Source organism: Diadema setosum, chromosome 3 (assembly GCF_964275005.1).
Source record: "Diadema setosum chromosome 3, eeDiaSeto1, whole genome shotgun sequence".
Lineage (NCBI taxonomy): Eukaryota > Metazoa > Echinodermata > Echinoidea > Diadematoida > Diadematidae > Diadema > Diadema setosum.
The window spans coordinates 23,277,058-23,300,109 of NC_092687.1; the positions used below are offsets into that span (position 1 = coordinate 23,277,058).

Here is a 23,052-nt window from a genome sequence, read left to right on the forward strand (position 1 = left end):
CCTCATACATTGTATGTCCCATGTTGCACTCTCTCTGCTTACCGCAGTTTGCTTCGTCTTCAGCCAAGGCACAGTCCGGTGAACCATCACATCTCATGTCTATGTCGATGCAGGAACCATCCCGGCACTGGTAGGAGTTGGGTGGGCAGGGAGGCAGGGTTGTCATGGCAATGGTAGGCATGGGCGTGGTCACTGATGGCAGAGGGGTAGACTGGAAGGTGCAGCCACTGCTGAAGCTGGTGTCATCAATAGCAATGTCACCACGGATATCGCTTCCACGAGTTGCCTCAATGATAACCTATGGAGGAAATTTGGGAGAGACACATTAAGTCTCACTAAGAGTATGGGAATATCTTCACTTCCTGTACAGCTTCAACCCGTCGAGGATAGACTGAATTTGCTACAACACACATTTCCCATAGATGCCTGCCTGAGTTTACTTGGCATGAGTCTTCAACGGGTTAAACACGACATACAGTTCAGCCAGCAATCAAGTTCCCCCTAGATCGCGATCAAGGGCGAATAGTGATCGCATACGCGATATGTCGCAATCAATTGATTGTATACCAAATTGCATACAATCAATTGATTGCGTATGCGATCACTGATCACCCGTGATCGCGATCTAGGGGGAACTTGATCGCTAGCTGAACTGTATTATGAACTAGAAATGTCGCTATGGCGACTGGTATGCCTCTGCCATAATGCATGATTCTCCCAATAGGTGTATAGTACAATGTCTTCACAATGTGTGATGACAGTTTCACATAACTGGCAAAATATTGAAATAACCGGTTTGTCAGAAATGCCTTGAATGTTCACTTTCCTTGAACTAGGTTTGCCATAATTGTCTAAGAGTGCAGGTACATGTAATTGGGGAATTGAGGATTTTTGCTTGACTTTTGACCAACCCTTTTATAAGTTTATGTATTGAGTAGTTTTGGCAAACTTATGGCTCTCTCCAAGTACATGCACGCATTACATTTTCAGGTTCTTACATTAAACACAAAATAAATTTTCTACATAGTATGTCAAGTGTTAATCTAGAGACCAACTATCATCACTTCCTAAGTGCAACTTCTACATCATTTGCCTGCATTTGGCTTGTGGGAAATCAACTTGTTTTGAGAGCTTTAACTGAACTTCACTTTGGTTGATCAAGGTTCTGTTGTTCACAGGTACAGCACACATTTCAGGCAGGTAGCATGCTTATAAGGTGAACTGTGTATCACTTGACTTAAAAAAAACCAAAACCTGTCAGGTATGTGATAACTGAGCATATTTGTAACTTTTGGGAACAAGTGTGGGAGATATAATGTACTTTAGGCTAAGGCAGGTAAAGAGTCCTTCATCAAAATAATGCTGTACGAGTAGCTATCAATAAATCAAATACGACATTCTGAGCAAACAGAGGCAGGATTAAAAACGTAGTTTTTGGCTAACCTGGAAAGGATTACGATTGGTGAGCACAATGTCTGCCCTCTCGTAAAAATCCCCAATCTCTCCGACCCGTTGCCATAGCAACGTCAGGGGACCGTTGATGATTTCCCGGGTGTAGACGGTCAAGGAGTTGATGTCCTCACCAAACATGTGGTAGTAGAAGCGGAACTCACATGTGGTGGCGGCAGACTGGGGGATGGGTTGGAGGATGGGGCTACCAAGACGTGCACGGTCGCCATGGTTACCATTGGATGTCTCCAGGTAGAGGTAGGTCCCTTAAACAAACAAATAAGAGCACTTTTTATCGCTATTACTATTAATATGATAAATAAAATGATAACAATATTAGGGACGGATCCAGGAATTCCATAAAGGGGGGCACAAAAATATTTCTCGTGCCAATTCCGGATTTCATTTCATTTTTTTTTCCCTTTTTATTTCTTTTGTTTTAACAAAAATAAAGGGGAGGGGTGCGCCCATCCGGACCCGTCACTAGATGATAACAGTCATGAAATACACAACTACCAACTTTATCATTATTATTATTAACCATATCATTATCATTATTACCATAACAACTACTATCACTACTATTACTGCTACTACTAAACATAAGACTGCGTGTGTACTTCTACCACATATATATATTGTACTCACAGCATTGTTATTCCTCCCATTAACTTCATGAGGATCATTTGTACCATATTCGGAAAAAACCCCCAACTGTTTACTGGTATTATCAAAACGATCATTTTTGTTCAAAGCTTGTATGTCATTGTAAGGAGCATCCTCCTGTGCATCCATCTAGGCATCATCCTACCGGTCTCCAGCCCCGTGGTGTGGTCTCTGGTAGGACCAGTCCAGGAGGAAGGCGAGATGCCTGCAAACCGGTACCAGTCCAGCTCATCATTGGTCAGCTGCTCCCAGCCACAGATACCAGCCTCAAAGTCACACTGTTCATACAGCTCTGTGGAGAGAGGGGGAAGATGTCAGTAAATCATATCAATATGTGTTCACATGTGTATGCAATCCTACACTTAAAGAAGCTACACTAGCAAAAAGAGAACATATTCTTCCAACCAGTAGAGAATTTCAAAATCTCCTTTGGTTTAAAGGTACTGTTTACCAGTGAGAGCAGTGATTTAAAAAATGTTCAAGATATCACATTTGATATATATGTGTAGGTCAGCTGTACTGCGAAACATCCTACCAAATAAAAATGTTGCAACAAAGCCTAAAATATAAGGACATATCACTGTTTCTCTCAATAAACCAAAACTGCACACAGTTTAGTCTTATTTATAGCTATTGTTCACATTTTGTATATTCAACAATGCCCAACATTAATTGTATATTGATTCAAAATTTTCACATTGGTTGTTTAACCCTATTCTAACTGGGGGGGGGGGGGGGGTCAAATTGACCCCCCCCTCGACGTTACGATTCCACAACAAGCGAAGATTTTGCCGCGTCGTTTCATGACTTTTTTCATTGAAGTCTCCCGCATATTTTGTGACCAAATTTGCGATGTCCGGGTACACCATTCTGAAGTTATGAAATGTTTTGCATATGCATGTCAACCCGAAAACCGCTCAAATTCATGATTTCGTGTGCAAATCCAATGGAAACTGTGTGTTTTTGTTTAATTGATATAAATTAGATTATTTCAACTTTTAACCATTGAAATAAATCAATTCTAATGTAGATAAGCTTGAAAAAGTGCCTCCAACAAATTTTGGCAAAAAATCAATAGAAAACAAAAGATCGAAAAAACAATGAAATACATACGGTGTAAGAAATTAACAAAACAATAAAAAACAAAAGAAAATGATTTTGATTGCCCTTATTTTTTACCAAGAAAATTGTTTGACGTGTCTTGAGGAACTCTGACACAAAAATTTAATAATCCTTCAGTCTTTTTGATGGAGTTATAGGTGAAAATATGATTTCATGCGTTAATTTGCATAATTAATTTATTAAAAAATATGAAATCAACATTTTTCTATTGTATGACCATGTAATCTTGTAGTTGACATCCGGCTCTATGTTCAGGCAAAATTTTGCGGTGATCGCGCGATCGGCGGCCGAGATCTGAAGGGGGGGTCAACCCCCCCCAGTAAAAACTTGGTCTCAAATAGCCCAGTTAGAATAGGGTTAAATCCCTAACTCACATTTTAGAACTATTTTGAAGCAGTAAAGCTGGGTTTTTGTTTTATCTGCAAAAGGTAAATTACATTGTATGTCTTTAATTAATTCCACTTTGTGTATACAGCACCTGTGTAGGCAATGCTTAATCTATACAAGCTTCTTTAATCATTATCTCGACAATATCACAATCTCCTTTGGTTGAATGAATTCCACTTTGCCAAATTGCAACAAACCACACATCAACAAATCATATATACATTTGTATGCAGATTTCTCACCACAGTCAGTTTCATCTGAGTTGTCACCACAGTCATCGCTGAGATCACAGATCCGAGATGCATCGATGCACACCTGGTTGGCACACTCAAACTGTGAGGAACTACAGGGCGCAGATGGCGCTGTGTAACACAAATAGATAATATCAGATTTATTTTTCAGGCACTCCATTGATTCTGCATTGATTGCTTTCAAGTGACAAATTTATCTTCATCAAAAGGCATGGGCCATACTTTTGGACATTTTGAAATACATTCTGGAGGCAACACAAAGTAACAAAGTAGACTGTGCAGTCAACCAAATGTGACCCTGCATCAAAAACACCAACAAAGAGTCGCCAGACATGAAGTTTTAGTTAAGGGCAGATTCTGAAAAAACGGACTCTGAGCTTTGAAAGGATGTAGAACTCAATGCAAATAGACTCTGCTAACCTTTCTAAATACTGGAATAAAAGCACACACTCTGAAACAATTGTGTACTGAGAAAAGATGCTCTGAAGTATAGTGTCTACATTCAAGCACTGTATCTTACCAAGCCGTGCTCTGTGCAATGAACGGAACAAAAAGCAGGATGTAAAACTCCATAGCAACAAAAATGAAGGGATTATCAGATTCAGCTAAAATTGAACATTCCATCCATGCCTAACACCAACTTTCAAAGCAGTAGCATCAACCTTTCAAAAGATATCAGAGTTGAGAGTGAAGAGTTTATACCGTGTTTTTAAGCAATGAAAAATACACGTACCAAATCAAAATATTCTACAAAAACATGTTTTAGAAAAACATACAATTTCCCATTTGTTATATGCTCCCAACATTAGGATATTGAAGAAGTAGAATTGCTCTGTCAGAAATTATGTAAAACTGAAGACCGACTGTGTTGACCCGTTTCACCTATTTTGAGTCCTATTGGTGCGTGCTACTTTATGTTAGATTTGTGATGCACAGTCACAAATTGTGCGAAAATAGGAAAAATGACTGTGCTCACAAACCTGGGTAGCCACAGCCACTGAAGGTAATGTCATCGACTGCAATATCACCCAATACATCAAAGGAGCGAATAGCATCAAGATGAATCTGAGATCAAGATAAAGAGAAAGATACTCGTCACGCAGGATTTCTTTTTACGCATATACTGAGGCATGCACGAATACTGCATGTGCAAAGCACTTACTAATAAGCAATCTACAGCAGATGTGAATACACTGCATATACTTGTACATGTGTATAAGACAACATTGCATAGCTGACAGAGTGAACATACTATCACAACAGATTAGAATGTGTTAAAATGTTATTTCTGTCCTGAATATTGACTGCGTCTGACTTGCTAATTTTCACATCCGCCAGTGTGCCCTTTCCAAACTGGACGTACTACGTAGTCACATGTTAGTCACTGCAATGAAAAGGTCATGATGACACTCTGGCCCGAATTCACAAAGGTGGTACAAATGAAACCATGGTTTAAACCATGGACAAAAACCATGGAGCGCCAAGTGTCGCACGGAATATTTCGTTACGAAATTAGTCATTTCGTCGATGAAATGATTATTTACTTTGTAACGAAATGACATTTTGTAACTAAATGAACATTTTGCCCACGAAATTCGCTAACAAAACGGTCATTTTGTCGACGAAATGACCAATTTCATAACGAAATATTCCGTGCGACACTTGGCGCTCCATGGTTTTTGTCCATGGTTTAAACCATGGTTTCATTTGCACCACCTTCGTGAATTCGGGCCTATAGGGTTTAAAGGGTTGGTAATCTCTAGTCACTGACAGTTAATTTCCAGACATTTTTGCCAATCAGTGAGTAAAGCACAGTAACGATTGATCATGTGTGAATCATGTGTTGATCATGTGTGAATCATGTGGGGATCATTTGGGGATCATGTGTGAATCATGTGTGAATCATGTGTGAATCATGTGTGAATCATGTGGGGATCGTGTGTGAATCATGTGGGGATCATGTGTGAATCATGTGGGGATCATGTGGGGATCATGTGGGGAATCATGTGTGAATCATGTGTGAATCATGTGTTGATCATGTGTGGATCATGTGTGAATCATGTGTGAATCATGTGTGAATCATGTGTGAATCATGTGGGGATCATGTGTGAATCATGTGTTGATCATGTGTGGATCATGTGTGAATCATGTGGGGATCATGTGAATAAATACACAGTGTAGTTATCATGCAATCTATGGATCTCTATTGAATGGATTTGATTGCCACATTATTATCATCTGAGTGGATTTGTTTAAACTTACATTACAGCAAGGTTTTATGAGGTGTATGCTGGTTCACCCATGTATTGCGATTCATGTTTTTTTTTCTCTCTAATGATCAAGTAACAAGCTTTGCTTTGCAACTCGCCCCTCCCACCAAAACACACATTCATACTTGGAATTTAGTTAGTTATCATCAGACACTTGGTGCTTTATTGGGTATTAAAGTATCAGTAAAACTTTACGGCTGTTTGCAGGTTCGCATACAAAATTGTGCATACAAATTGAATAGATGTGTGTTTTTGTAAATTGGTCTACAAACTGACTGCTGGTAAAAAGTTTGGAAAGTTACTGCTGTGTGAACAGGGGGCACAAATGGTGTTAAACAGGTGAATTGGATCAAGAAAAGTGATTCTGAGTAGTACCCTGAACAGTCCTTTCACACGGCCGACGCCCAGGTCCACTCTGTTCCACTGGTTGCCCATGTCTTCTGCCAAGTAGATTAGCAGCGTCTTGGAGAGACCAGATCTCAGATATACACCAAGACTTCCAATGTCTGATCAGAAAAGAATTATTGTGCCATGAATTGTCAAACAATCATGTAAAAAAAAAAAATAAGTAGAGGAAGAGCAGATATTTCACCCTGATAAGGACTACATGTAATTGCTATCACAACTGATAGTGTCAATCACTATAATTGTCTAAATAGCACTTCAAAGGCAAAATAATGCTGACAGACATGAATTATCTACAATAGGTTTTCCTAAACTCAGTTAAATGAAGAAATCTACCATGTGTGACTGCTGACTTCTGTTGTCGGATTGAGGATCAAGTATGCTAGCAGCTCTCCTTTCCACACCATGTTTAATTCCTTCAGTACTTTTGCCCACATTCTAGATTAGCTGTGTATGAGGCTGCCTTTGTCAGTGTAAGTTCATTCTGGTCTTGTCTGCTAAGACAGCAATCTGAACTGATCTAATATCTATTTTCATAGCATTTCATGAGCTAATACAACTGTAAAAACAGTGATAGGTAATACATGATTAACAACCACTTTTCCTGCCCCTTTGAATTATATTGCTTGATTTCATCATGCAATTGTGTTTTCTTCTCGTAACAATATATAAGGGCAGAGTTAAAGGACAAGTTCATCTTCATTCACATAAGGATTAAGAGAATGCAGCAATATTAGTAGAACACATCAGTGAAAGTTTGAGGAAAATTGGACAATCGATGCAAAAGTTATGAATTTTTAAAACTTTTGTGTTGGAACCGCTGGATGAGGAGACTACTAGGGCTCGTGATGACATATGAGTACAACAGTATATAGAAAATGTGAAGAAAATTCAACATATTTTCACTTTTTTTCGCATAATAAAAGAGCACTTGACTTGCCTCTTTCTACAGGCAATGGGAATAAGATTACCCATAACATATGTCAGTAACGAGTCAAGGGAATGTGTACTTTTTTCAAAAGATGAAATTTTGTGAAATTCTCTTTATATTTTCCTTATATTGTTGTACGCATGTGACACCATACACTGCAGTAGTCTTCTCATCCAGCGGTGACTGCACAAAAACTTCAAAAATTCATAACTTTTGAACGGATTGTCTGATTTTCCTCAAACTTTCAATGATGTGTTCTACTACATGTAATATTGCTAAATTCTCTCAATCCTTATGTTAATGAAGGTGAACTTGTCCTTTAAGAAGACACACCAGTGCCTTTTGTATAAGATGACCACCATAAACTTTAGTGGAAGAGTGCGCTCTGCCCTAGACATAGCCTTTTGCCAACTTGAAGGCTCTCTTGCTGTATGGTGAAGAAAGCCCAGCTGAGTGGGGTTGCACAAGGGCCTTTTGAGATCTCCTTCGCATTGTTTTGTTAGCCCTTTGAATTACTGACTTTTGCTCCCTGATTTCGGGAGCAAAAGACGCCCAATCAGTGTGTCTGTCTGCTCAAGCTCAATTTGCATATACAGTTTGACCTCGATTTTCCGGCCTCCTTTTATCTGGAAATCTCTATTATCCAGACGCGTTCAAGCAGTGAAGGACTTTTTTTTCATCCAAAAATTGAGAAAAAACAGTGACTTTCATGGATCTATATCACTAATTTCATAAGATGTGCATGATAGGTTTCTCAATATCTAATGAGGTAAAACATGTATGATTTTCACATAAAGATATACTTTATTTTTGTGAAGAAGGGACTAATATTTTGCGCAGGCTAGCATATATTACACCATCGTTGCGGGGTACGCTAGCTGCCTAGCTGCTAGTGCACTGGGACGGCAGCTTGGACGGCAGCTATATACATTAACATTGTGTCTCTCATATCCGGCCAATTCGCTTATCCGGATGAGCGCCGGTCCCGACATGGCCGGATAATCGAGGTCGAACTGTATGGCGAATGCACTCCTCAGACCTCCACAGGTGGTTAGTGATGATGCGAACAGCCAGACAACATGGATGATGTGGGGAGTGCACCATTCCACTGGTCAAAGGGAACCCATTCATATGACTATTCAGTAGGGTACCTGTGGTCATGAATAATAATGTGTGAAGCAGATCTCAAAAGGCCCTCACGCTGTCGTGCTCAGCTGGGCTCACTTCTCTCGCCTATTATAGCCATCTTTCAGCAAAAGGGCCTTGACAAAAGGCTACCCTAGACAGTGGGTCAGACTCAAGTCAAAGGGCGTAAATACTCAACTTTGAGTGATAAATGCCATTAAAACCAAAACAACAACAACAACCAGACCTGTGCCATAGAGATGAACCCAAAGCTGTAGGAAGCATGAGGGACTGGAGTCATGGAACTCTGGTGAGACAAGGATGGCCTTGCTGTAGCCTGATCCAGTACTAGAATCCACATACAGGTAGTGGCCTTGAGTGATTTAAACAAATGCAAACAAAATGCACAAGAGGTTGTAGGTATTGACACGATTTCAATGACAATATACAATTTTACATGACCTTCATATATACAAATCCTGATCCCTTGCAACTGTGACATTGTCATACAGCAGACTTTATTAGGACACTATTTCAAAATATATGCAAGTTTTATATTGTACTACTTTCTTTCCCTTTACATGGGGAACAGGAATCAATTGAATCAGTTTGAAGGGATGCAGGTACATAAATGATAATCACTTTGATGGAAAAGCCTTAGATATGAGGGAAAACTTTTTCAGACAAATCCTGTATGATAGAAATAAATGGAGTTTTGGAAAAACCACCAGACTTTTATTGGGTGAAACAGCCTGTACTCAGTTGTAACCTGTCCGTGTTCAAATTTGTAAGATAACATCAACGTTGAGTCTAGGGCGATTACCCCCTGGGCAATTACCCCGCGCCCTTCCCCTGACCCTAACCCTAATCCTAACCCAAACTCTGCACCCTAAACCTAACCCAAACCCTAATCTTTACTCTAACCTTATCACTAATCAGTATTTATCCGGGGGTAAATTGCCCTCAGGGAGGCAATTGCCCCAGTACGTCTATGCCAGTTTAGGGAATGACATTTAAGAAGTCGGACATGAAACATGTAAACTTTAGGACATATCACTGCAATTGAGAGAGGACCATTTCATATGCAAATTATGGATACACAAGAAAATTAAGCAATTGTACCCAGTGACGTTCCTAGGGTGTGGTCATAGCTAGGACCGGTGTTGTCGGTAGGCGTGGCTCCCATTCCCATCATCCATTGGAAGCCCCCATCACTGGAGTCTGTATAGTTACACCAGCCTCCTTCAAAGTCACAGGATCCTAAAGCAACACAGTGGCAAACAAAACAAACATTGACTACACATGACAAACATATTTGGATGTAGCTTTGGACATGGCATTTCATGTCCGTTGGATATGTATACACAGAGGTATTATTTGACACATCAAATCTTTTGGGGAAGTTTGTCTGAAGTGGGCAACCAACCACTCTGCACAGAAAGAGGCAAAATTCTACATCACTCTGATGAACATCTGGGGGTGTTTCATCAATTTAGTTAGCGCTGACAAGTTGTGAGTCTCTGACAATTTCAGCAAAATCTGTGGATTTGATTGGCTGAGAAGCTCTGGTCACTGATTGTTACCATAATGATTGCCAGAGACTGACAATTTGTCAGGGCTGACAACTTTCATGAAACGGCCCCCAGATAATATCAGTTGTGGAGGAATCACAATCTTTGCAGTCATTTCAAGTCAGACTGAGTGTAAGCTAAGACTCAGGACTTACGGACAAAATCATGATAAATTTTTACTTGCAGAAAAAAAAACTAGTTGCAACACAACACAATAAACAAACTTTAATGAAAGGTACAGGTGAATGACACAGTCGTGACAGTTCTTTACATTTTACCATCTAGAAAAGCAGCCAATCTTACAAGTTTCCTGTTGAACATTGCTCCACCAAATACACTGTATAATGACCTTTGCCTCAGAATATTACCCATGTCAGGATAAGTTTTGTTCAGGGTGATAATGAATACATGCAATGTCTATTATATGTTCCATTTTCTATAATCTACAGAGGACAAGATTCCATGTGAATTGATAATTTAATATTTTTTTTCCCCTTGCTAATCATAACCAATTATAATGAACACAAGAGGCAGGCATTCACTGATATTCAATGATTTCTCTTATCTTTTTATAAATTAGACATAATACAATACAATTAGGCAACACTCCAAAACACAGAGAGTATCCTGTTTGAATCCCAAGGGACCATCCTACCACAATTGAGTTCATCACTGCCGTCCCCACAGTCATCCTGGAAGTTACAGACTTGGGTCCTGTCTGTCAAACAGCCCCCATTGGTGCAGTAGAACTGGCAGGGCGGGGTTGGTGTCGGGGAGGCGCAGGCCCCCTGGTAGAGGACTATGTCATCCAGACCAATGTCACTCTGGGATGGTGTCCCAACCACGCCCTCAAAGATGATCTAGAATATCCAAAGACACAGGATGTGTATACTTGTAAAACCATGACAAAGAAAATGAAAATGAGCAGAATACACAAACCAATGAACAACTACATGGAGAAGGAAAGATGTGCAAGTCATACAAAGCCCCCAAACCAGACATAAATATAATGCCCCCCCCCAAAAAAAAAGAGAAAAATACATGCCAATGAGTGAATGTTGTGAGAACCTGTAATTTTGGTCATTTCCTATGAACATACAATGGTAGATATACATTTTATTTCTTTGCAGTCTGTCATAATATGTCTATTACTCAAATAGTAGATACATGCAATGCAGAGCAACAATTACTACTGTGCTTTAAAAGTGTGGTGAGTTGACTTTAAGTTAAATTAGTGCATACCCTGTCTAATCTCTATACATAGTTCTTTCTAGAGGAAACAACAGTTACCTTACAATAGTTATATATACAAGTACCATGGACAATTTGTCAATTAAGGGTTAAAGTCCATTCATGCTGCACCTCATAGTTACTGCCATCACTAGTCACTGTCACTAGGGCGTGGTTCCACTGGTCCCCTTGGCTACCAGACATTGTCCAGATGGGGGTCCAGTTGTCGGGTGTGGCTGCATTGCGCACCATGGTTATCAGGGATCCTGCCCCCTGACCATTCAGATGATACCAGAAGGACAAGCACCTGTCACCGGAGTCCATGATTGTTTCCGACATCAGCCAGGCCGCGTCGCCAGAGGAACGGGGAGAGGCAGAGTCCAGGACCATGTAAAAACCTAGATGTTGGTCAAAATACATGGATTTGGCATTTTGAAGCACCACGTTCAAAGGAGGAAAAATTATAGAATACAATTGTAAATTACGGAGTTGGTTTTATGTTCAGTTTTTCGACACGTACTTGATTCAAAGGATGCAAAACTCAAATACGTATCTATTGTGACATTGTAACATATAAAGTAACTTCATTGTAAGAACTTGATCAACAGCTAATCAGACTAGTCTTACATCTTACACTGCTACATACACTTTTGTATATATATTTTTTTATGATGCTTTCCAAACAAAGGCTTGAGAGTAAACACCAACATTTTATGATCATTGTGATTTTCATCCACTGCTTATGGCAACTGAGCGTTTCATGTTTCATATCAATGGAAAAACTCTGCACTATCAGAGAGAGTCAAACAATTCTCTTCCTCCTCAGACAGCCGTCAAACTACAAAGTGAGGTTCATGGCAAGAATCACATTAAATATACATTATGATCCATCATTACTAATCTCATATTTCTGCATCAATCCCCTTTGCCCTCTTGACCTTTACCTAGGGATGTTCCACGGGTGTGGTCCATGGAAGGTCCAGTGGTCGCCTGGCTGGGCCCCTGGAGTCGCAGCCAGTCAAATTGGTCCGTATCCCCATTATGTCCAATGTTCCAGTCGGAGGGGATGTTTACATAGGAGCAGGTGTCTGCTTCAAAGTCACATGACGCTACGGGAGCACAGGCGTCCTTGTTGAGGTCGATGTCGTCCAGGGCTAGGACGCCATCTTGATTGAGTGTGGCTTCAAATACAATCTGTGATGAACCAGAAAGACCAAAACATTGTCATACCATGATACCTTGACATCCGGCATTAATTGTTCTTGCTAAGGATAACACATTTTTCTGATGAGATGAACATGATTCTTGAAGTAATTGTATTCATACCACAGTTGACTTTGTGACAGAACTCAGTTGAGTGCTTCATTGTAACCATTCAATATGACTGACTACTGCTCAAGTTTTCTCATATGAGTATTGAAGGAAAAAAACTGTATTTCCAGATAATTCAAGACATTCATTGCACATGCAATATTGGAAACATTTGAACAAATACTGCACTGTCAAGAAAACAAAAACTGCACACCGACATATGCAAATATAGCACGTGATCTACAAAGTATATGTACTTTGTAGCAGCTACACGTAGGCCAACATTAACTTACTGTGTAATCAAGAGGACTGGAAAACGAGGCCTCCATGACTGTCCACATATTCCCCATATGAGGGAGCCCTCCATCAACCAGAGTCAGCACGGGGGATCCCCCAACATTCACCGTGACCCTGAGGTCCGGGGGGCTGGGGCCATCGCGGTAGACCCAGAACCTCGCACAGCGCTGGTAGGTGGCCTGGTAGACAGGGGAGATGAGCCTGACTTGGTTGCCAGGACTCTGCTGTAGGAAACCTACAAACACGTAGTTTCCTGCAGGGAGAGACGGGAGGTCGACACATGATGTAAGATCACCAATAAGTCTTGTGTTGCTTATAGGGGCTGTACAGTACTGGTTGAGGTGGGGATTCATGTTTTTTACATTCCAAAGTGAGGTAATGAGAAATCTCTTATGAAATATGAAAGAGCATGTAATTTTTTGAAGGATTCAACATTTATTTGATGAAAATTGGTTTTCAAATGGCCGATATACAACGTTGTATTAAAAAATGTGATAATATCAATATAAGACTACAGGCCACAACTTTCTTAGGATCTCTTTGTTTCACGTTGTTTTTGGATATCTCGGCCACTTCAAAACCGATTTTCATCAAATAAACTTTTGATACCCCTTAGAATTGCATGCTCTTTGACATCTCATAGAATAGTTTCTGAATATCTCGCAAAACGTTAAAAGCTAAACCTCGACCAGAACTGTACACACCCTTTAAAAGGTTTGCATGGTGAAGTAAATGAGGGAGAAAGGTTTGCGGGAACACCATGTATACATACATACACATATAGCCTGTTGAGAATGAGCAGGGCGTTAAGTTGTCTTAAACATTATGGGTCAAGTGTCAACCTAATGCCCTTATCATTCTGAAATGATGACATGGTGTTACTGCAAACCTTTCTCCTTCACCCATCCGTCTATCTGCGACATTAATGCACTTAGCATTTTGATCAAGCTTTAATGTATGCAAGGACTTTATAGTCAAAATCAATAATAAAGTGAACTATGAAGTAACTATAAAAAGCAAACAAACCAACAAATAACAGTCTCAAACAATAATCAAGTAACCCGCTGCTAGTTTCAAAGACAATTATGACACCCTATGTATTTGTCTTTTTGAGCAAAAAAAAAGAGGAAAATTATGACAATAATATGCCATGTAGCCTGTAAAGACACACATTCACAGGGTATCTATCAACACCTGACTTGTTTGTAAATTCATGATGATTCCTGCATTTAGCATTGCTAAACCCCATCTATTTCTATAACAAAGTTTTTATGGTGTCTAATAAATTATATTAAAAGGAATCCAGTTGGACTGACTACAGTGTATAATACAGTGCATTGTACAAAAATGTTTGCCCACTGTGAGCATTTTAATGAGGCAATTTTAGAAAGAGTATTCAAGTATACTCTGTAGATAAAGAAAAGTTTACCATAGGCAGTTTGGAATGTGTGATCATTGGACGGTCCGTAGGGTGAGTTGTACATCCCTCCATTGGCCAGTGTCCAGTCACCGACGTCTGAAGGATCCTGCTGGAATCCACAGAGATCTCCGGTCTCAAAGTCACAGAATGCTACAGACAGAATGCAACAAATGCAATTATAACACTTATACAAATCACAGCTAGAGCTAAATTCTAGTGATAGAAGTCATAGAGATATCGAAACTGCTTTAACTTGATTTCTTTCGAGCTACCAAAATAGCACAGTCTTTTTAGGGTTAAGATATATTAAAGAATACTACAAAAAATTGTGTGTGTATAAGCTAAGAATTTGAACATAATCTAACTGACCTAAATAAATTGACTTGACATACAGACAAGGTAGTCAGCCCTCTCAGGTTAGGTCCTGAATATCAACCAAGCAAGTGTATGTATACTGTCAATACTATTATAACAGGAAATATGATTATTTTGTTTCAAGACAGCAGCATCATTAGCGATGTAAACAACATTTCATTTTCCAATCAATTCTTTACTTTGCATGTAGTTTAACCCTATTCTAACTGGGCTATTTGAGACCAAGTTTTTACAGGGGGGTCAATTTGACCCCCCCTTCAGATCTCGGCCGCCGATCACGCGATCGCCGCAAAATTTTGCCTGAAGATAGAGCCGGATGTCAACTACAAGATTACATGGTCATACAAAAGAAAACTTTTGATTTTCTATTTTTAGTTACTTAATTATGCAAATTTACGCATGAAATCATATTTTCACCTACACGTATAACTCCATTAAAAAGACTGAATGATTGCTAAATTTTTGTGTAAGAGTTCCTCAAGACACATTGAACAATTTTCTTGTAAAAAAATAGCTAATCAAAATCAGTTTCTTTTGTTTTTAATGTTTTGTTAATTTCTTATGTATTTCATTGTTTTTTTTACCTTTTGTTTTCTACTGTTTTTTGGCCAAAATTTGTTGCAGGCACTTTTTCAAGCTTATCGACATTAAAATTGATTAATTTCAATGGTTAAAAGTTGAAATAATCTAATCTATATCAATGTAACCAAAAAACACAATTTGCATTGGATTTGCACACGATATCATGAATTTGAGCTGTTTTCAGGTTGATATGCATACGCAAAACATTACGTAATTTGGTCTCAAAATATGCGGGAGACTTCAATGAAAAAAGTCATGAAACGACGCGGTAAAATCTTTGCGCGTTGCGGAATCGCGGTGCGAAATGTTGAGGGGGGGTCAAATTGACCCCCCCCCAAGTGAGAATAGGGTTAAAGGGAAACAAAAAAGGTGGAAATTACTATCAAGAAACCAATGAGTTACACTTAAATAACTACTTAGACATTTCAATCATACAACTACATGAACATGTGGCACAGGTTTGCGCTGGTAGATTTCTAACTCACTTGATGGTGGGCATTGACCACTGCTGAAAGCAATGTCATCCATGGCGATATCACCTCTATCTCCATTACCAACAACTCCTTTGAATTTCACCTGTGCAGAGTTATGATCAAATGAACATTGAGAATGGTAATGACTACAATGTATTTGCACTGCAAACACAGATAATTTCTCACTTTCAAGGAAACCTGTTACCTCATCAATATCTAATTTTTATCATAGTTACCTGAATGTAAATACAAACTTGTATTGAATCTAAGGGATAAAAGCAACATTAAGAGTGTGAGAGTAGCAGGAGAAATGAACAATTATCCACTGCCTAAGTAAAAGAAACTTTTTAATGATCATTTCTTTCTGAAAAAAAAAAAAAACAAAGTCCATGCACTTTTCTTTAATGCCATAGAATTCAATTCCCTCATAGATTAACAATGCCATATATGATTGACTCAAATCACCTAAACCTGCCTTGCAGCACATACTTGAACACCGTAATGTGTATTTATGGCAGACAAAACGAATATATGATAAAATTTGAAGTTCATAACACCATTGCTTTTTAAGAAAATCCATTTCAAATTTGTACCTTTTGTTTAATTCTCTCTACTGGAAGACATATTATTTTTCTTTCTACCAAAGACTCATCATTACTTCTTTTTTTTTTCAATCTCTCTAGTTCTACCACAGAACATAATATTACTTTTTTCTTTCTCTGCACCAAATAACAAACTTTTCCTATTATTGTCTCACTGCTTAAAGGCTAAAGGAGTTGAGCTTGGACTACTTCATAGATGCTACAAAATTTTCATTTTTAGATCAACTTACAATGAATTCTCCAATGAGGTAAACCTGAGCCTGCTTCCAGTCACTACCCTGGTTCCCACTCCGTGTCCACTCCACAACGTCCGGACCTCCAGTGTACTGGACCAAGACATCCAGCTTCCCGACATCTGCTCCATACATGTGATACCACCAGGAGAGGCATCCTCCTTGGGTGACTGCCATGGTAACCGACCACAGGGATGCGCTCTCACCATTGGAGTGGCCAGTTGCTTCAGTGTACACATAAGAACCTTCCAAAGCAGATAATGATGGAGACATTTTGATGCATAGAACTTGTCATAAGGCTTGCATTTTATGTAGATACCGTCAGCAGAAGTTGGCTCCAATTATTAACTTAATGTCATAATCATTTCCACGGAAGGACCTGGGAAATTTTCAATGCAGTTGTGCAATTTCTTCCAGCATATTCCTGTTGATATGGGGAAGTCAAACACAAACCTTTAAATAAGGCAATAACCCATACAACTGGCATTATGAATAGCATTCTGCAAAATTCAACACTCCATTCAAATCAACTTCTTTATTTCAGTACTAGTGGGTCCCCTAGGGGCTTCACTGAATAGATATTGTCCTATAAATAAGACCACCAATAATTTGCTGAAGAGCTGAAATTCCACTTTTTGAAAAAGAGGACTAAAAAGGAAACTTTCTGGTTAGAACCCTTTTGGTGGTTTTATTGGGAGTGGTCACATGATGACAGGGAATTTTGGGTCTGTAAACTCATTTTTCCAAATGTGCTGAAGGTAATCTGATTATCTCCTAATCATCAGGGGCAACTATTCTACCTAAGTCTTTTGCTATGCAGCTGCACACCTGTACCGTGAGGAATTCCTTTAATAGTTGAAAGTCATTAAATCTTGTTTGTTTTCCCCAAAACTGTAATCAGACTACATGTATTTAACATTTATTCTGTACCACGGACTTTGGACAGTATGTTCAACACTAAGGGGTTTTCTGAGCAGATAAGCACTCAAAGCACAGAAAGGATTATAGAGACATCTTAACCTACCACTGGAACTTCCAAGGGTGTGGTCAAACTGAGGACCGGTCCCAGAGGAAGGCGTGGCCTCTGATCTTCTCAGCCAATCAAAGTCATCAGAGCCATCTTGGGTGAAGTCACAGAAGTCAGCCTCAAATGTGCAGAGTGACAGGACAGGAGCTGTAGTTCATGAGGAAAGAAAGGAGAACAAAAAATATTAATCTTTCAGTTTTGACTCATTGCAATATATTTTCACATTTCTTGTATATAACCTGTCTCTGTAAAAGTATTATCTAAGCATCAAACTATTCCGTTCAGTATGTGATAAAGTCACTTTTACCGGCATTCCACACATCACCAATGCATGCCAATATACACTGTACACTGGTGTTGATTGTTAGGATGATAAAATGCCACGTGTGACATGTATCGTAAGAATCAATAAGGAATTACTGCACCCAGATATCTGACCAACATCTTATTATCTATCTCTCAAATAAATGTATTTCTCCCAAAATATGACATGAGATTTGGTGCCATAAAACATTGAGCAAAATATTTCCTGATCTGATAATAGTATTTTTTTTCTTATTCAGCCATGCCTTCATGATACATTCTTTGTTAAATGGACTGTAAGAAGGGCACCTTTATTGTTATATTGAAACGTAAACGCACATTGAGGGGACATTCCTTCTAAACTTCAAGCCCTTGATGTAAGGAATGCAGGTTTTTGAGAAATGACAATCAATATGTAATCCTATCTCATAACACTCATGATTATAACACACTTGTCAATCTTCTCAACATCAAAACCAAGGAGAGAGAGAGAAAGAGACTGGTATACTAACACAAACCTGAGGTAGGTGTTGTAGTTGGGACTGGAGGTGCTGTTGTGAGCTGAGAACAGGGCACCAGCTCGATGTCTACATCATCAATGGCTATATCCCCAAGAAAGTCAACAAGGAACACAGCCTCAATTTGAACCTTTTAAAGAAAGAAGAAGAAAAGCACATAAGTTCCCTGATCTTCAATGAGTAGACTTTGAAATATCATATCAGTACTTGTTTTCTAACATAAGATCATGGCTACACGTGTTGTTACACAGCCATGTTCTACAATCAGGCAGATTTTGTTCACTTTTATCATGGAAGACCAGTGTAATTTGAAAAGTACACAGAAGTTGTAGATGGGCAATGAGTCTTGTTCATGAAATCATTAGGCAGTTAAGTACACATTTTCAAAAAATGAATGGAATGGTAACTTACACTAATACAAAACATGGTCAATCTATTATGTTTTGAAAGAAGGCAATAGCATGTAACACAATCTCTGCCTTGTCCAGTTCACCACGATCATCTACACACAGCAAGTGTCATCTGAGATACACATTTGCAGTCAAACCCAGCTGCAAGCTCTGGAATGACACTGAATGACTTTGTATCCTTCATCCATTGAGGATGAGTCCCGAGTAAACCTGAGCAAGCTGTGTCTATGGTAAATGCGTGTTGTAGCAAGATCAGCCCGTCCTGAATGGGTTCATCTGTTTAGAATGTTGGCATTTCACACTGATGATGATATGAGTATGCTAGTAAAGCAGCTACTCATAACTTGATACATGTTGCACAACCATTCAAATGTGTCTCAAGGCAATCCGATCTCTTACCCTGAACTCCACAACACTTGACATCTGGACAAGCCCACCCCACCACACGTTGCCTTGGTCACCACTCTTAGTCCACACTTGAGCCTGGCTGTTTGTATTGTCTGTCACATAGATGTTTAACTCACCAACACCTGCATAGCAGAGTTACAAATGAATGCACAGTTGCAAAGGAGGGCAGCAAATAAAACAGCCAGTACTAATTCATGCATCAACTTGAAAAACTCCCTAAATTATTTTGGTTGCAGAATTCTGGCAAGCTTCTAAGTACATGTACATGTAGCTCAATTCTGGTTTGAGCCTTTACATGTAGCTTACAACACACACAGGATTCAAGTTATGTTTCTTTATGCAAAAGACACATTTCAAGATTTGTGTCCAATTCTGTGCAAACTCATTGAAGTAAAACAGTTTAATGTAATCTTCGTCCGATATTACAAATGTGGTAATATTTAGAGTTGCAAATTTATTGCGCACAAAATACAATGTAATAATGTCTGATGGAAAATAAACCATGGACTTACATTGTAATGTGTTACCTTTAACATAAATTAAAGATGCATGTTGCTGTACTATCTCAGAGCGAATTCCATTTTGACATTGCACGCTACAGATTCTTATCCATGAAGTACAGGCACACGTGATGAGAGTTCTAGAAAGTGGAAAGCTAACATGCTACTCTATAAACTTACAGCACGCTTGAGTTGTTGGGTGTCTTAGTAATGACAGCCATGTTGCAGAAGCATTTTGTTAATCTTTCAGGAATTGTACGTGGTCACACTTCAAAAACAAACGGAAAGCATACTTATGGTTTGCTAATGTACTATGCGTTTCAATTTAAAACATACACGTACACATAACATTTCAAAAGACGATACTTCCATTTTAGAACCAGAATTCATCAAAAGTCTTTTTGCTGATGTACATCATAACTTTCTGAATATACAGTACATGACACAAACAGCACCACAGTTAGAATGAACAGGTCATAGTAATACAAGTCAGAAGATCTCACCTGTACCATACATGTGATACCAGAAGCTGAGGCAGGCTGCCGGGGCGGGGTCAAAGTGCTCACTGACCAAGATGGCATTGTCCCCAGGGATCAGGGTGGTGTGAGATGTCTCAAAGTAGAGATAGAAACCTGGCCAGCAGATGCATAGAACAAAATTCTTTATGACAAGCATCAACCAGAACTGGTAACCCTACAAGCTAAGAAAGGGAGGGCTTTACACTAACAACGAAGAAAATTTCAAACTTTTCAATTCAAATGCTCCACTTTCTATTTTGCAGGTGGTCCCATTCATTCAAACCTGAATTGCAGAGACATAGAGTATTTTCCATCATAACTCCTTCAGCTTTTATGTAAAGACAAGTATCACATACATGTATGGTTACCTTAGACTTATAACTACATGTATTTTGCACATGTGGAAAGAAATAATCTCCTAATACATTCTACATAAGATGTGGGGAAAAACATTAACACAAATTAACCCAGATAGAGAATTTTTTTTCTGTAACTGCAATACGAAAATAACATTACTTGTGTCCAATTTTCATGCCAGTGGTACCCGAATTCCATGTCATATAAAAGATGGTCCCCTCACCTGCACCAGTCCCTGTAGTGTGGTCCTGACTAGGACCTGTTCCTGAGCTGGGGGTGGACCCACTGGTCCGGAGCCAGTCCCACACGTCAGCAGTCAGCTCTTGGGACCAGCCGCAGAGACCAGTCTCAAAGTCACAAGCTCCTGGGGGACATCAAACATAGAAAATGTTAGCATGATATGGAGACAGAATAAACATTAAAGGGATAATACAGTTTCATTTGACATGGGGCTTCAGATTTCCAACATTTGCTTGATGATGATTGTTCAGATAATGAGAAACCTCTTATGAAATATCGAAGAGCAGATAATTCTAAGAGGAATTCAATTTTATTTAATGAAAGTTTAGGCTGAGATACTCAAAACAAAGCAATTCTAATAAGAGGTGGGACCCACCTTTTATCAAGGTCACTTTGTTTCACTTTGTTTTTGGCTACCTCAGCCATTTTGAAACCAATTTTCATCAAGTAAACTTTCTGAGAACTGTATGCTTTTTAACATTGCATAAGGTGGTTTCTAAGTATCTTGCAAAAAGTTTAAAGCTGAATCCTCACCTCAACCAATACTATACCATCCCTTTAAACTTTCCACAAGTAGTCTGTTGAGTATCATTCATTGGTCTGACAAGCCTACATTGTAGGTATTATTCCTCAAAGCCATATTGCGAAAAGACTATTCCAGCCTCAATGGAAAAAAAAAAAAAAACACAACCACAACAACAAATGCTTCAAAATACACAATATGAATTGCCAAATAGTTCATATGTAGATTTATATGTATTTATAGATTGAAGATGTACATAAGACAACAATTTGATCTAAGGCTTTTACTCAATTCAGTCAAATTTCATCCTCATTCATCTTTCACTATGCTAAGAATCTGGAGAAAAAAATGTGTGCAGCACACCTTGCCAAGAAACTTGAAAATCAAGTGAAAAATTCACTGCACACTGGAGGTTTGTCTAGTTTGTCAGCATTCCAAACCTCAAACCTTTTTAAATGAATTTACTCAAACTTTCATTATCCTACTATTCCTCTAAGTTTTCTACTTCTATTCACACATACTAACTTTTAGAGTGGATATTCATTACAAAAAACAAAAACAAAAAACAAACACACAAACACACAAAGTGTGGTTAATACACCTGTAAATTCAATACTTGATATCACCCACACATTGTTCATAATTATGTGTTATAAATACTAAATCTACAGGGAGAGCAAGATTTCCACTAATGAGCATAAAGTAGTTTAATTCAAGCAAGAATGAACTAAGTACAACGTACCTTGTTTTGGACATGCTCCACGTACAATCTCGATATCATCGATGGCGATGTCGCCACCGACGTTGGTTCCCCTCACACCCTCCATGACGATCTGATAGCGGTGGGGGGATGAGACGTCAACCTGTGCAAAGCGCCAAGTATCCTCAGATGGACCTATCAAATGGAATCATTACAGGTAAGAAATGTATGAAGAGAATGAAATGATGGCAGACATCAATCATGTTCCATCACAGAATGATGATCCTCAGGAATGCCAACCTTGTAAACAGGACTGCAGTATTCTGAAGGCTGGGTGGCATATTTTTGTTGGGGAAAAAACGGTATTTTTAACTTTCCTGAAATAGACGTACAGTTGTATGAAACAAATAATACAATTTGTGGGAACGCATCAGCATCATTTTTCGTAACAGTACAAAATCCTGAACATAAGCAATAGTTGGCTTCTTGGGATACTGCTTGATAAATGATCAAAACCAAAGACATCCATGTTTCTCTTTCTAAATCCTGTCTGGGTACAGGCTGAAGGACTTTACCTGCGATCACTCTGGCTTCATGTGATATTAAATCATCCCAAAGGATCAAATCAGGACAGGCATCCTTGGATCATACACAATTACATCAGTATGTTTATGTTGTGCAATTTCTGAAAAAAAAATGCAATAACTGCATTCTCATAAATGTTGTGGCTTCTGTTTTACCAGACAGCAACCCAACTACTGTAAAAGTGGATATTTTCGCGCGACTAATTTTTCGTGCTGGCCGGGTAAGAAGAGTTTCGCATGTTTTTAATTCCGCGGAATCAAGAC

At 39.0% G+C, this 23,052-nt stretch overlaps 1 protein-coding gene across 1 annotated transcript in view; it reads right to left on the reverse strand.

Annotated features, from left to right (window-relative positions):
* LOC140246694 (MAM and LDL-receptor class A domain-containing protein 1-like) overlaps nt 1-23,052 on the reverse strand; it is an 84,844-nt gene that overhangs the window by 56,318 nt on the left and 5,474 nt on the right. Inside the window, exons 6-20 of the mRNA XM_072326032.1 lie at nt 22,247-22,399; nt 20,965-21,105; nt 20,370-20,498; nt 19,358-19,488; nt 12,352-12,601; nt 11,540-11,805; nt 10,833-11,037; nt 9,729-9,866; nt 8,854-8,979; nt 6,521-6,651; nt 4,856-4,940; nt 3,867-3,986; nt 2,261-2,407; nt 1,444-1,715; nt 43-298 (exon numbers count right to left, since the gene is read on the reverse strand). Coding sequence (XP_072182133.1) covers nt 43-298; nt 1,444-1,715; nt 2,261-2,407; nt 3,867-3,986; nt 4,856-4,940; nt 6,521-6,651; nt 8,854-8,979; nt 9,729-9,866; nt 10,833-11,037; nt 11,540-11,805; nt 12,352-12,601; nt 19,358-19,488; nt 20,370-20,498; nt 20,965-21,105; nt 22,247-22,399 — 2,550 coding nt within the window. The remainder of the gene's footprint in view (nt 1-42; nt 299-1,443; nt 1,716-2,260; nt 2,408-3,866; nt 3,987-4,855; nt 4,941-6,520; nt 6,652-8,853; nt 8,980-9,728; nt 9,867-10,832; nt 11,038-11,539; nt 11,806-12,351; nt 12,602-19,357; nt 19,489-20,369; nt 20,499-20,964; nt 21,106-22,246; nt 22,400-23,052) is intronic.